Source organism: Hyla sarda, chromosome 1, assembly GCF_029499605.1.
Source record: "Hyla sarda isolate aHylSar1 chromosome 1, aHylSar1.hap1, whole genome shotgun sequence".
Lineage (NCBI taxonomy): Eukaryota > Metazoa > Chordata > Amphibia > Anura > Hylidae > Hyla > Hyla sarda.
The window spans coordinates 610670717-610686592 of NC_079189.1; the positions used below are offsets into that span (position 1 = coordinate 610670717).

The 15876-nt window shown below is 48.0% G+C and overlaps 1 protein-coding gene across 1 annotated transcript in view; it reads right to left on the bottom strand.

Annotated features, from left to right (window-relative positions):
- LOC130300905 (uncharacterized) overlaps positions 1-11166 on the bottom strand; it is a 448736-nt gene extending 437570 nt beyond the window's left edge. Inside the window, exons 1-7 of the mRNA XM_056551581.1 lie at positions 11048-11166; positions 4480-4617; positions 3126-3252; positions 2932-3023; positions 2789-2855; positions 2581-2672; positions 2337-2445 (exon numbers count right to left, since the gene is read on the bottom strand). Of these exons, the coding sequence (XP_056407556.1) occupies positions 2337-2445; positions 2581-2672; positions 2789-2855; positions 2932-3023; positions 3126-3213 (448 nt within the window). The 5' untranslated portion in view covers positions 3214-3252; positions 4480-4617; positions 11048-11166. The remainder of the gene's footprint in view (positions 1-2336; positions 2446-2580; positions 2673-2788; positions 2856-2931; positions 3024-3125; positions 3253-4479; positions 4618-11047) is intronic.
- Positions 11167-15876: the final 4710 nt, after the last annotated feature.

Below are 15876 nucleotides of genomic sequence, written 5' to 3' on the forward strand. Positions count from 1 at the left end.
GGCTGTGATCATGACCACGCCCCCTAGTGATGTCACACTGCGCCCCCTCCCATAGAAAGGAATGGAGGTGGCGTGAAGTCAAGACAACTGCAGCAGGAACCCGGCGTATATTTAGAAATGATCAGGAGGACCCCCAGCAACGAGACGCCCACGATCAGACATCTTATCCCCTATCCTTTGGATAGGGGATAAGATGTCTAGCAGCGGAGTTCCCCTTTACTGACAGTAACCATTTACTATCCATGGCTGCTGGAGTTTGTCTTCTATTGTGAAAGAGGCAGAACCAGGAATCTGAGCCACAGAAAGGAAAAATAAAAATGTGTTATTGTTTTTTTTTTATTCAATTCCATCCCCTTATCTATCTACATATTCTGGATCTATGAATATCAAATAATATGCCCATCACATATTTATTCTCTTAACAATAGAAAACCCTGACATGACTGTCCTTCTCTCTGTCACTCTAAATTCCTTGGAAAACATTTCCCACATACAGTATAGTATCAAAGCAGCTTCTCCGCTGCGTGAATTCTCTCATGTTTAACAAGACTTGATTTATCTGTGTAACATTTTTCACATTCTGAACACGAATACGGTTTCTCTCCTGTGTGAATCCTCTGATGTACAACAAGATGTGATTTATTTGCAAAACATTTTCCACATTCTGAGCATGAATACGGCTTCTCTCCTGTGTGAATTCTTTCATGTACAGCACAATCTAGTTTTCGGGTAAAACATTTCCCACATTCTGAACAAGAATATGGCTTCTCTCCTGTGTGAATTACCTCATGTTTAACAAGACTTGATTTATCTGAAAAGCATTTTCCACATTCTGTACAAGAATACGGCTTCTCTCCTGTGTGATTTCGCTCATGAATAACAAGCTGTGCTTTATTTGTGAAGCATCTCCTACATTCAGAACATGAATACGGCTTCTCTCCAGTGTGAATTCTTTCATGCGTAACAAGATTTGATTTATTTGCAAAACCTTTCCCACATTCTGAACATGAATATGGCTTTTCCCCTGAGTGAATTCTCTCATGTTTAACCAGATCGGATTTACTTATAAAACGTTTTTCACACACACAACATGAATATGGCTTCTCTCCGGTGTGACATCTCTCGTGTATAACAAGATGTGATTCGCTGATAAAACATTTACCACATTCTGAACATGAATATGGCTTCTCTCCAGTGTGAATTCGTTCATGTTTAACCAGGTGTGATTTACGTGAGAAACATTTTCCACATTCCGAACAGGAATACGGCTTCTCTCCTGTGTGACTTCTCTCATGTATAACAAGCTGTGATTTATATGCAAAACATTTCCCACAATCTGAACATGGATAAGGCTTCTCTCCAGTGTGACTTCTCTCATGTATAACAAGCTCTGATTTATATGCAAAGCATTTTCCACATTCCGGGCATAAAAACAACCTCTCTCCTGTGTGACTTTTCCTGTGTCTTAAAAGGTTTGAGCTTTTTGTAAACGTTTTTCCACATTCACCACAATGATAATTTTCCCCATTTTTCTGACCTGTCCTTGTGGTAACAATCTGTGATTGATCGGTAGAAGGTTCCTCATGATCAGGAGGATTACTATAGGATAGATCTGGATGGACATTAGGGGTGAGGAGGTCGTCTCCTGAGGAGCGCTCCATCATATCTTCAGCTTCTCCTTTATAATTCAGCGATAACATGAAGTTTCCCACAGAGATGTTACTGGGATTTTCTGTTAGGGTTAAAAAGGGGATGTTTCAACCACAAGTTAGTAATGAAATATATAACATCAGTGTTTCTCAGCGGCTTGTATAGTATTTTTGTGCAGTTTTTTGTGCAAACACATTTGACGATTCAGCATCAACATCCTACTAGGACTACATAGTGAATATCAGCTGCAGCATCAAGGTCTTTAGATACTGGAGGGGCTCAGTATATTACTGATAGGTCTAACACGTTATCTGGTCTGGGGCCTTGGTCCTGTTCATATGGTCTTATTATTGCCACTCCAGAGACTTCTCTATACATGTGTTACAATGTAACTGAGGATCACTGGGGCCTGAAGGGTTAATGTCATGTATCTCTAAGGAGGAGCCTCCCCTGAAGAAACCTCTGAATTCCCTCTGTAATCCATTATTACATACCTGGGGTAACACCTCCTGGAATTATTACATACCTGGGGTAACACCTCCTGGAATTATTACACACCTGGGGTAACACCTCCTGGAATTATTACATATATGGGGTAACACCTCCTGGAATTATTACATACCTGGGGTAACACCTCCTGGAATTATTACATACCTGGGGTAACACCTCCTGGAATTATTACATACCTGGGGTAACACCTCCTGGAATTTCCTCCTTCACTTCCTTCATACACGGGTGATGGCCCCTCATCCTCTCTTCTTCATCCTCCACTTTATTATTAGTCAGATATCCCCCCTGATGTGACATATAGAACAATTCACTACAATACAGCAGACAGGAGGAGCAACAGAGACCCCCAAAATCTACCCCCACATCTATGACTGCAGGACCCCCCCTATAGAGATGTGGGATAGGATCAGCCTCATCTACCTGATGGTTCTCTGGGACATTTCCCTCTGGACAGTCCTGGGAATACAGAGGACGGGGACACCTCTCGGGTGGATTTCTATCCATGACTCCATCTGTAGGGAACACACAGGGAATAGATTATTTACATGTGATGATCAGATGATGGGTGGAGGATTTAGAGGATCCATAAAACAGATTGTACAACCAATGAAAGTCTCCCCCTCCTTACACTGCTGATCCGTCTCCTCTTCTGATTCCTCTTTTACCTCAACCTTAATAGTAATAATATTTTCACCCTAAACAGAGAAGAAAAAAAAGTTGATCATGGGTTCAATCACTTATGGTCATACACTGAATTTTAGTATAATCTACCTGATGGTTCTCTGGGACATTTCCCTCTGGACAGTCCTGGGAATACAGAGAACGGGGACACCTCTCGGGTGGATTTCTATCCATGACTCCATCTGTAGAGAACACAAAGGGAGTGAAAACATCACCTGCTGGAGAGATTTCTATGTTACTAGGTGGTGACAGTGATATCTATATATATATATGTCTCTTCTTACCTGGTGATGTGAGCGGCTGCTGATCCTCCATCATGACCTGATCCTTGTACTGATCCTTGTGTCCTTCTACATACTCCCACTCCTCCATGGAGAAACAGACCGCCACGTCCTGACACCTTATAGGAACCTGACACATAATGATACAGTCATCACCCCGACCCCTCCAGTGGTGTTACTGTATAATGTCCCAGCATTCCCAGCAGTGTCACCTCTCCAGTCATCACCAGACCCCTCCATTACTGTATAATGTCCCAGCAGTGTCACCTCTCCAGTCATCACCAGACCCCTCCATTACTGTATAATGTCCCAGCAGTGTCACCTCTCCAGTCATCACCTGACCCCTCCATTACTGTATAATGTCCCAGCATTCCCAGCAGTGTCACCTCTCCAGTCATCACCAGACCCCTCCATTACTGTATAATGTCCCAGCATTCCCAGCAGTGTCACCTCTCCAGTCATCACCAGACCCCTCCATTACTGTATAATGTCCCAGCAGTGTCACCTCTCCAGTCATCACCAGACCCCTCCATTACTGTATAATGTCCCAGCAGTGTCACCTCTCCAGTCATCACCAGACCCCTCCATTACTGTATAATGTCCCAGCATTCCCAGCAGTGTCACCTCTCCAGTCATCACCAGACCCCTCCATTACTGTATAATGTCCCAGCAGTGTCACCTCTCCAGTCATCACCAGACCCCTCCATTACTGTATAATGTCCCAGCATTCCCAGCAGTGTCACCTCTCCAGTCATCACCAGACCCATCCATTACTGTATAATGTCCCAGCATTCCCAGCAGTGTCACCTCTCCAGTCATCACCAGACCCCTCCATTACTGTATAATGTCCCAGCAGTGTCACCTCTCCAGTCATCACCAGACCCCTCCATTACTGTATAATGTCCCAGCAGTGTCACCTCTCCAGTCATCACCAGACCCCTCCATTACTGTATAATGTCCCAGCAGTGTCACCTCTCCAGTCATCACCAGACCCCTCCATTACTGTATAATGTCCCAGCAGTGTCACCTCTCCAGTCATCACCAGACCCCTCCATTACTGTATAATGTCCCAGCAGTGTCACCTCTCCAGTCATCACCAGACCCCTCCATTACTGTATAATGTCCCAGCAGTGTCACCTCTCCAGTCATCACCAGACCCCTCCATTACTGTATAATGTACCAGCAGGGTCACCTCTCCAGTCATCACCAGACCCCTCCATTACTGTATAATGTCCCAGCAGTGTCACCTCTCCAGTCATCACCAGACCGATCCATTACTGTATAATGTCCCAGCAGTGTCACCTCTCCAGTCATCACCAGACCCCTCCATTACTGTATAATGTACCAGCAGGGTCACCTCTCTAGTCAGCAGCTCAGTGATCCTGTGGATACGTTCTAGGATCTTCTGCTCTTGTATCGGTGAGTGAGGTGGAGGCTTTATGATGGGGCCCCGGGCCCTGCTCCGTCCTGACTCATGGAGATGGCTGGTGTAATCCTGTGTATGGAGAGAGACAATTAAGAGACCAGAATCTCTCTACAGAGGAGATGGCGCCCCCTGTATAGAGCTGTAATGATGACATCAGGAATACTGCGGGCAGTTCTGGAGACCTCACCTACCGAGACATTTAAAAAATAGAGCAGGTCCAAAGAATAGAGGTAAGAATGGTGAAATGACAAAGGACAATGTGGGAGATTTATCAAAACCTGTCCAGAGGAATAGTTGTCGAGTTGCCCATAGCAACCAATCAGATCGCTTCTTTCATTTTTCAGAGGCCTTTTCAAAAATGAATGAAGCGATCTGATTGGTTGCTATGGGCAACTCATCGCTTTTTCCTCTACACAGATTTTGATAAATCTCCACCTAAATGTGTATAGTTTGGATGGAAGAACAGAAAGAAGATGAAAACAACAACAAGGGGGCACAATTTCAGGTTAGTTGTATGAAGATGAGAAGGAGCGTTTGGGAAAGAATATATGAGAGGCTGGAAGTGAAATTCTGGTACGAAAAATCTGTGAATTTAGGGCGATACCCCCTGTGGCAAAAACGGTCTGCTTCTACAGAAAAAAAAAGTATGGTTGTTTTTACTTATTTATTTATTCATTTGAATTCTGGTAGAGAAAAAAAACGGACATGGTCGCACATCTACAACATGCACCTTGATCTAAGGCTTCTTAGCAAAATTTTATTAACCCCTTAAGGACTCAGGGTTTTTCCGTTTTTGCACTTTCGTTTTTTCCTCCTTACCTTTTAAAAATCATAACCCTTTCAATTTTCCACTTAAAAATCCATATTATGGCTTATTTTTTGCGTCACCAATTCTATTTTGCAGTGACATTAGTCATTTTACCCAAAAATGCACGGCGAAACGGAAAAAAAAAAATCATTGTGCGACAAAATCGAAAAAAAAAAATGCCATTTTGTAACTTTTGGGGGCTTCCGTTTCTATTCAGTGCATAATTCGGTAAAAATGACACCTTATCATTATTCTGTAGGTCCATACGGTTAAAATGATCCCCTACTTATATAGGTTGGATATTGTCGCACTTCTGGAAAAAATCATAACTACATGCAGGAAAATTTATACGTTTAAAAATGTCATCTTCTGACCCCTATAACTTTTTTTATTTTTCCACGTACAGGGCGGTATGAGGGCGCATTTTTTGCGCCGTGATCTGAAGTTTTTATGATTTTTGTTTTGATCGGACTTTTTGATCACTTTTTATTCATTTTTTTAATGGTATAAAAAGTGACCAAAATACGCTTTTTTGTACTTTGGATTTTTTTTTGCGAGTACGCCATTAACCGTGCGGTTTAATTAATGATATATTTTTATAGTTCGGACATTTACGCACGCGGCGATACCACATATGTTTATTTATTTATTTTTTTACACTGTTTTATTTTTTTTTATGGGAAAAGGGGGGTGATTCAAACTTTTATTAGGGAAGGGGTTAAATGACCTTTATTAACACTTTTTAAAAAAAAAATGTTTGCAGTGTTATAGGTCCCATAGGGGCCTATAACACTGCACACACTGATCTCTTATACTGATCATTGTTATCCCATAGGGACCTATAACACTGCGCACACTGATCTCTTATACTGATCATTGTTATCCCATAGGGACCTATAACACTGCACACACTGATCTCCTATGCTGATCACTGGCGTGTATTAACACGCCTGTGATCAGCATTATCGGCACTTGACTGCTCCTGCCTGGATCTCAGGCACGGATCAGTCATTCGTCGATCGGACACCGAGGAGGCAGGTAAGGGCCCTCCCGGTGTCCGATCAGCTGTTCGGGACGCCGCGATTTCACCGCGGCGGTCCCGAACAGCCCGACTGAGCAGCCGGGATACTTTCAGTTTCACTTTAGAAGCGGCGGTCAGCTTTGACCGCCGCTTCTAAAGGGTTAATACCGCACATCGCCGTGATCGGCGATGTGTGGTATTAGCCGCGGGTCCCGGCCGTTGATGAGCGCCGGGACCGAAGCGATATGATGCAGGATCGCGGCGCTTTTCCGCTTCATATCGCGGGAGCCGGCGCAGGACGTAAATATACGTCCTGCGTCGTTAAGGGGTTAAACTAACAGGTGGTTCGTGTACTTTATGATCATGAAGTGCAAGCCCACAAGCCACGTCACGGCCACCTGTAAGTAGCGGGTCCCTAATGTCCCTAACATAAAATGGCGTAGCACTGAGAGGACACCACCACCACCGCTTCAACACCAGTGCCCACAGGGGGAACAACCCACTGGCAGAGCAGCCCCAATTCCGCCCGACCAGAGCATGGGCCGTGCCTCCCCACGGATACGGCAGCAATGGACGCCGCGCAGCAGCCATGGCGGCACTGGTGTTGTGGCAGTGGAGGTCACCGCTCAGTGCAGCGCCATTTTATGCTATGGATGTTAGGGACTCGCTACTTACATGTAGTCCGTGACGTGGCTAGCGGGCTTGCACTTCATTATAACCAAGTACACTAATCACCTGTTAGATTAATACATTTTGCTGAGAAGCCTTCGATCACTGTGCATGTTGTGGATGTGCGACCATGTCTGTTTTTTTTTTTATCCTGTACATGAATTCGCATTATTTATTTATCTAACTTTTTGAAGAAGACAGAGAAGATTAAAAAAGATTGTCTGGTCTTATGCACTGTACACTTTATCCCCAACTGAAACCTGGTAATTTATTAAACTTAAAGGGGTAGTCCAGTGCTGAACAACGTATCCCCTATCCTAAGCATAGGGGATAAGTTTCAGATCACAGGAGGGGTCCAATCACAGCAAGCCGGAGCCCCGCACAGGATATCGCGGGGGGCCCCGGCTTGCTGGCCAGATAGCGGGTGTTGACCACCGCACAAAGCGGCGGCCGATACTCCCCCTCAATACATCGCTATGGCAGAGCCTGAGATTGCTGACGGCAGTGTTCCGGCTCTGCCATAGAGTTGTATTGAGGGGGCGTGTCAGCCGCCACTTCGTGCGGTGGTCAACAAGCCCCTTTACCATGGACCCCCTATAACTTATCCCCTACCTACGGCACTTCTTACTAAAATGTATAACAATCTCCTAGCCCAAAATGCGCCTGCTAATCTGTACTATACGGGAAAGAGAATTAGGTTGTGAATTTACCAACTCCCGCTGGTTTATCCCGATGTATTTGGGTTCTAAATACACTCTTTTGAAACCTTAAAAGGGGTACTCCCACCCTAGACATCTTATCCCCTATCCAAAGGATAGGGGATAAGATGTCTGATCGCGGGGGTCCCGTCGCTGGGGACCCCCGCAATGTTGCATGCGGCATCCACCTGTTTCTTGTCCGGAAGCGCTGGAGGGTCTGGGTCACGACCACGGGAACGGAAGTCCCCGTCCCCTCAATGCAAGTCTATGGGAGGGGGCGTGACGGGAAGTCTGTGACGTCAGGACTCCGCCCCCGTGTGACGTTATGCCCCGTCCCCTCAATGCAAGTCTATGGGAGGGGGCGTCACGTTACACGGGGGCGGAGTCCTGACGTCACAGACTTCCCATCACGCCCCCTCCCATAGACTTGCATTGAGGGGACGGGGCGTGACGTTACACGGGGGCGGAGTCCTGATGTCACAGACTTCCCATCACGCCCCCTCCCATAGACTTCTTGCATTGAGGGGACTGGGCGTGACGTTACACGGGGGCGGAGTCCTGACGTCACAGACTTCCCGTCACGCCCCCTCCCATAGACTTCTTGCATTGAGGGGACGGGGCGTGACGTTACACGGGGGCGGAGTCCTGACGTCACAGACTTCCTATCACGCCCCCTCCCATAGACTTGCATTGAGGGGACGGGGCGTGACGTTACACGGGGGCGGAGTCCTGACGTCACAGACTTCCCATCACGCCCCCTCCCATAGACTTGCATTGAGGGGACGGGGCGTGACGTTACACAGGGGCGGAGTCCTGACGTCACAGACTTCCCATCAAGCCCCCTCCCATAGACTTCTTGCATTGAGGGGACTGGGCGTGACGTTACACGGGGGCAGAGTCCTGACATCACAGACTTCCCATCATGCCCCCTCCCTTAGACTTGCATTGAGGGGACGGGGCGTGATGTTACACTGGGGCGGAGTCCTGACGTCACAGACTTCCCGTCACGCCCCCTCCCATAGACTTCTTGCATTGAGGGGACGGAGCGTGACGTTACACGGGGGCAGAGTCCTGACGTCACAGACTTCCCATCACGCCCCCTCCCATAGACTTCTTGCATTGAGAGGACTGGGCGTGATGTTACACGGGGGCAGAGTCCTGACGTCACAGACTTCTCGTCATGCCCCCTCCCATAGACTTGCATTGAGGGGACGGGGCGTGACGTTACACGGGGGCGGAGTCCTGACGTCACAGACTTCCCATCACGCCCCCTCCCATAGACTTGCATTGAGGGGACGGGGCGTGACGTTACACGGGGGCGGAGTCCTGACGTCACAGACTTCCCATCACGCCCCCTCCCATAGACTTGCATTGAGGGGACGGGGCGTGACGTTACACAGGGGCGGAGTCCTGACGTCACAGACTTCCCATCACGCCCCCTCCCATAGACTTGCATTGAGGGGACGGGGCGTGACGTTACACGGGGGCGGAGTCCTGACGTCACAGACTTCCCATCACGCCCCCTCCCATAGACTTGCATTGAGGGGACGGGGCGTGACGTTACACAGGGGCGGAGTCCTGACGTCACAGACTTCCCATCAAGCCCCCTCCCATAGACTTCTTGCATTGAGGGGACTGGGCGTGACGTTACACGGGGGCAGAGTCCTGACATCACAGACTTCCCATCATGCCCCCTCCCTTAGACTTGCATTGAGGGGACGGGGCGTGATGTTACACTGGGGCGGAGTCCTGACGTCACAGACTTCCCGTCACGCCCCCTCCCATAGACTTCTTGCATTGAGGGGACGGAGCGTGACGTTACACGGGGGCAGAGTCCTGACGTCACAGACTTCCCATCACGCCCCCTCCCATAGACTTCTTGCATTGAGAGGACTGGGCGTGATGTTACACGGGGGCAGAGTCCTGACGTCACAGACTTCTCGTCATGCCCCCTCCCATAGACTTGCATTGAGGGGACGGGGCGTGACGTTACACGGGGGCGGAGTCCTGACGTCACAGACTTCCCATCACGCCCCCTCCCATAGACTTGCATTGAGGGGACGGGGCGTGACGTTACACGGGGGCGGAGTCCTGACGTCACAGACTTCCCCTCACGCCTCCTCCCATAGACTTGCATTGAGGGGACGGGGCGTGACGTTACACGGGGGCGGAGTCCTGACGTCACAGACTTCCCATCACGCCCCCTCCCATAGACTTGCATTGAGGGGACGGGGTGTGACGTTACACGGGGGCGGAGTCCTGACGTCACAGACTTCCCATCACGCCCCCTCCCATAGACTTGCATTGAGGGGACGGGGCGTGACGTTACACAGGGGCGGAGTCCTGACGTCACAGACTTCCCATCACGCCTCCTCCCATAGACTTGCATTGAGGGGACGGGGCGTGACGTTACACTGGGGCGGAGTCCTGACGTCAAAGACTTCTCGTCCCCTCAATGCAAGTCTATGGGAGGGGGCGTGACGCCCCCTCCCATAGACTTGCATTGAGGGAACGGGGCGTGATGTCACACGGGGGCGGAGTCCTGACATCACGGACTTCCGTTCCCGTGGTCGCGACCCAGACCCTCCAGCGCTTCCAGACAAGAAACAGGTGGATGCCGCATGCAACATTGCGGGGGTCCCCCAGACTCCCGTGATCAGACATCTTATCCCCTATCCTTTGGATAGGGGATTAGATGTCAAGGGTGGGAGTACCCCTTTAACAAGCTTCTAGAGAACTCCTGCATCACTGAAGAGGATAGGAGCGGTAGAGAGCGATGTCTGCTGGAGATGGAACTCGCACACTGGTTTTATTTCCCCCCAATTTTTATATATATATATATATATATATATATATATATATAATTCCTGGCTTGTCATTATTCTTTGGATTAAAAACTGGAAAAAGAATATTATTTAAAAAATAAGATTTTCCTGATGCTCGCATGCATGCGCCGATCTCACTCATGACATCAGCAATGACATCAGAACCAGGGTTGCATGTGACAGCTGATGTCACGCGGCGATGACATCATTGGTGCAGATGTCACACGTGGGGCATTTCCCATCATGCCCAATGGGAGTTTTACAGCAAAATGGGGAAAGGTGCTCAACAGTCTGCAGTGCTGGTACCCAACCTGCAGCACTAAAACTACAACTCCCAGCAAACCTTGATAGCCTCAGGCATGATGGGAAATGTACTTTTCATATTTGTTAAAAAAAATAAAAATAATAATGATAATAATGAAGCAGTTAAAGTGTATGTAAACTTATGGCAAATACGATAAAAAGGTATTGGTCTTACCTGAGGAGCAGAAATCACAACACAACAGCAGAGACTGCCCGACCAGGACCTGCTCTGTATCTGCTACATGCTGGAGGTGTAGGACCTGTGATGATGTCACAGTCATGTGACCAGGGAATGTGGGGGCGGAGCTAAGTAGGATAGAAGAGATTATGGTAAAGAATTTATCAGGATGATCATGTGACAGGAGTGGGCGGAGCTCAGCAGGATATAAATATTGTGGTTGACGGACCTGTGGTAATGGTCATGTGACAGTGGGGCTCAGCAGTAAGAACATTGCCTCATAGATTGTAAGCTCTTGTGATCAGGATCCTCACTCCTCTTGTCTCCTCCTCCTCCTCATAGATTGTAAGCTCTTGTGATCAGGGTCCTCACTCCTCTTGTCTCCTCCTCATAGATTGTAAGCTCTTGTGATCAGGATCCTCACTCCTCTTGTCTCCTCCTCCTCATAGATTGTAAGCTCTTGTGATCAGGATCCTCACTCCTCTTGTCTCCTCCTCATAGATTGTAAGCTCTTGTGATCAGGATCCTCACTCCTCTTGTCTCCTCCTCCTCATAGATTGTAAGCTCTTGTGATCAGGATCCTCACTCCTCTTGTCTCCTCCTCCTCATAGATTGTAAGCTCTTGTGATCAGGATCCTCACTCCTCTTGTCTCCTCCTCCTCCTCATAGATTGTAAGCTCTTGTGATCAGGGTCCTCACTCCTCTTGTCTCCTCCTCATAGATTGTAAGCTCTTGTGATCAGGATCCTCACTCCTCTTGTCTCCTCCTCCTCATAGATTGTAAGCTCTTGTGATCAGGATCCTCACTCCTCTTGTCTCCTCCTCATAGATTGTAAGCTCTTGTGATCAGGATCCTCACTCCTCTTGTCTCCTCCTCCTCATAGATTGTAAGCTCTTGTGATCAGGATCCTCACTCCTCTTGTCTCCTCCTCCTCCTCATAGATTGTAAGCTCTTGTGATCAGGATCCTCACTCCTCTTGTCTCCTCCTCCTCCTCATAGATTGTAAGCTCTTGTGATCAGGATCCTCACTCCTCTTGTCTCCTCCTCATAGATTGTAAGCTCTTGTGATCAGGATCCTCACTCCTCTTGTCTCCTCCTCATAGATTGTAAGCTCTTGTGATCAGGATCCTCACTCCTCTTGTCTCCTCCTCCTCATAGATTGTAAGCTCTTGTGATCAGGATCCTCACTCCTCTTGTCTCCTCCTCCTCATAGATTGTAAGCTCTTGTGATCAGGATCCTCACTCCTCTTGTCTCCTCCTCCTCATAGATTGTAAGCTCTTGTGATCAGGATCCTCACTCCTCTTGTCTCCTCCTCCTCATAGATTGTAAGCTCTTGTGATCAGGATCCTCACTCCTCTTGTCTCCTCCTCATAGATTGTAAGCTCTTGTGATCAGGATCCTCACTCCTCTTGTCTCCTCCTCCTCATAGATTGTAAGCTCTTGTGATCAGGATCCTCACTCCTCTTGTCTCCTCCTCATAGATTGTAAGCTCTTGTGATCAGGATCCTCACTCCTCTTGTCTCCTCCTCATAGATTGTAAGCTCTTGTGATCAGGATCCTCACTCCTCTTGTCTCCTCCTCCTCATAGATTGTAAGCTCTTGTGATCAGGATCCTCACTCCTCTTGTCTCCTCCTCCTCATAGATTGTAAGCTCTTGTGATCAGGATCCTCACTCCTCTTGTCTCCTCCTCCTCCCCATAGATTGTAAGCTCTTGTGATCAGGATCCTCACTCCTCCTCCTCATAGATTGTAAGCTCTTGTGATCAGGATCCTCACTCCTCTTGTCTCCTCCTCCTCATAGATTGTAAGCTCTTGTGATCAGGATCCTCACTCCTCTTGTCTCCTCCTCCTCATAGATTGTAAGCTCTTGTGATCAGGATCCTCACTCCTCTTGTCTCCTCCTCCTCATAGATTGTAAGCTCTTGTGATCAGGATCCTCACTCCTCTTGTCTCCTCCTCCTCATAGATTGTAAGCTCTTGTGATCAGGATCCTCACTCCTCTTGTCTCCTCCTCCTCATAGATTGTAAGCTCTTGTGATCAGGATCCTCACTCCTCTTGTCTCCTCCTCATAGATTGTAAGCTCTTGTGATCAGGATCCTCACTCCTCTTATCTCCTCCTCCTCATAGATTGTAAGCTCTTGTGATCAGGATCCTCGCTCCTCTTGTCTCCTCATAGATTGTAAGCTCTTGTGATCAGGATCCTCACTCCTCTTGGCTCCTCCTCCTCATAGATTGTAAGCTCTTGTGATCAGGATCCTCACTCCTCTTGTCTCCTCCTCCTCCCCATAGATTGTAAGCTCTTGTGATCAGGATCCTCACTCCTCCTCCTCATAGATTGTAAGCTCTTGTGATCAGGATCCTCACTCCTCTTGTCTCCTCCTCATAGATTGTAAGCTCTTGTGATCAGGATCCTCACTCCTCTTGTCTCCTCCTCCTCATAGATTGTAAGCTCTTGTGATCAGGATCCTCACTCCTCTTGTCTCCTCCTCCTCCTCATAGATTGTAAGCTCTTGTGATCAGGATCCTCACTCCTCTTGTCTCCTCCTCCTCATAGATTGTAAGCTCTTGTGATCAGGATCCTCACTCCTCTTGTCTCCTCCTCCTCATAGATTGTAAGCTCTTGTGATCAGGATCCTCACTCCTCTTGTCTCCTCATAGATTGTAAGCTCTTGTGATCAGGATCCTCACTCCTCTTGTCTCCTCCTCCTCCTCATAGATTGTAAGCTCTTGTGATCAGGATCCTCACTCCTCTTGTCTCCTCCTCCTCATAGATTGTAAGCTCTTGTGATCAGGATCCTCACTCCTCTTGTCTCCTCCTCCTCATAGATTGTAAGCTCTTGTGATCAGGATCCTCACTCCTCTTGTCTCCTCATAGATTGTAAGCTCTTGTGATCAGGATCCTCACTCCTCTTGTCTCTTCCTCCTCATAGATTGTAAGCTCTTGTCATCAGGATCCTCACTCCTCTTGTCTCCTCCTCCTCATAGATTGTAAGCTCTTGTGATCAGGGTCCTCACTCCTCTTGTCTCCTCCTCCTCATAGATTGTAAGCTCTTGTGATCAGGATCCTCACTCCTCTTGTCTCCTCCTCCTCATAGATTGTAAGCTCTTGTGATCAGGATCCTCACTCCTCTTGTCTCCTCCTCCTCATAGATTGTAAGCTCTTGTGATCAGGATCCTCACTCCTCTTGTCTCCTCCTCCTCATAGATTGTAAGCTCTTGTGATCAGGATCCTCACTCCTCTTGTCTCCTCCTCCCCATAGATTGTAAGCTCTTGTGATCAGGATCCTCACTCCTCTTGTCTCCTCCTCCTCCTCATAGATTGTAAGCTCTTGTGATCAGGATCCTCACTCCTCTTGTCTCCTCATAGATTGTAAGCTCTTGTGATCAGGATCCTCACTCCTCTTGTCTCCTCCTCCTCCTCATAGATTGTAAGCTCTTGTGATCAGGATCCTCACTCCTCTTGTCTCCTCATAGATTGTAAGCTCTTGTGATCAGGATCCTCACTCCTCTTGTCTCCTCCTTATAGATTGTAAGCTCTTGTGATCAGGATCCTCACTCCTCTTGTCTCCTCCTCATAGATTGTAAGCTCTTGTGATCAGGATCCTCACTCCTCTTGTCTCCTCCTCCTCATAGATTGTAAGCTCTTGTGATCAGGATCCTCACTCCTCTTGTCTCCTCCTCCTCATAGATTGTAAGCTCTTGTGATCAGGATCCTCACTCCTCTTGTCTCCTCCTCCTCATAGATTGTAAGCTCTTGTGATCAGGATCCTCACTCCTCTTGTCTCCTCCTCCTCATAGATTGTAAGCTCTTGTGATCAGGATCCTCACTCCTCTTGTCTCCTCCTCCTCATAGATTGTAAGCTCTTGTGATCAGGATCCTCACTCCTCTTGTCTCCTCCTCCTCATAGATTGTAAGCTCTTGTGATCAGGATCCTCACTCCTCTTGTCTCCTCCTCCTCATAGATTGTAAGCTCTTGTGATCAGGATCCTCACTCCTCTTGTCTCCTCCTCCTCATAGATTGTAAGCTCTTGTGATCAGGATCCTCACTCCTCTTGTCTCCTCCTCCTCATAGATTGTAAGCTCTTGTGATCAGGATCCTCACTCCTCTTGTCTCCTCCTCCTCATAGATTGTAAGCTCTTGTGATCAGGATCTTCACTCCTCTTGTCTCCTCCTCCTCATAGATTGTAAGCTCTTGTGATCAGGATCCTCACTCCTCTTGTCTCCTCCTCCTCATAGATTGTAAGCTCTTGTGATCAGGATCTTCACTCCTCTTGTCTCCTCCTCCTCATAGATTGTAAGCTCTTGTGCAACTGTGCCTGCCCCCCACCTCCCAACAAGGAAAGTTAGTGAAGTATTAAATTGCTTCCAATCTGGCAGCGTCGTTGTCAAAAGTCTGATTGATAATATGGCCATTGTGGAGTGATTGGGTCATTTTCTGTCTTCTCAGGAGGAGGAGGATTAGTAAGTTTCTCTTAGTCTAACGTTACGTGGCTTGGTACAAGTGTTCCATCCTCTCCATCTTTGCCTCCCCACTAGCAGAAGGATATTCATGAGGAGTTGTCACAGTCAGCCTTTGGAGCGTGTTCCTGAGGTGGTGGAGGGGGGGCAGTGGCCGAGCATAGCACTGGTGGGACTGGTGGTGGTAGGTGTGATGGGGAGACTGTAAGGCATCATGGTGGATGTGCTGAGGGGGAACAAGGAGGCCACGGTCACACATCAGGAGTTCTTACTGATAGGAGAGGTGGGTACTCCTTCCCTAGACCCTATCCAAAGGATAGGGGATTAGCTGTCTGATTGCAGGGGTGCCTCCGCTGGGGACCCC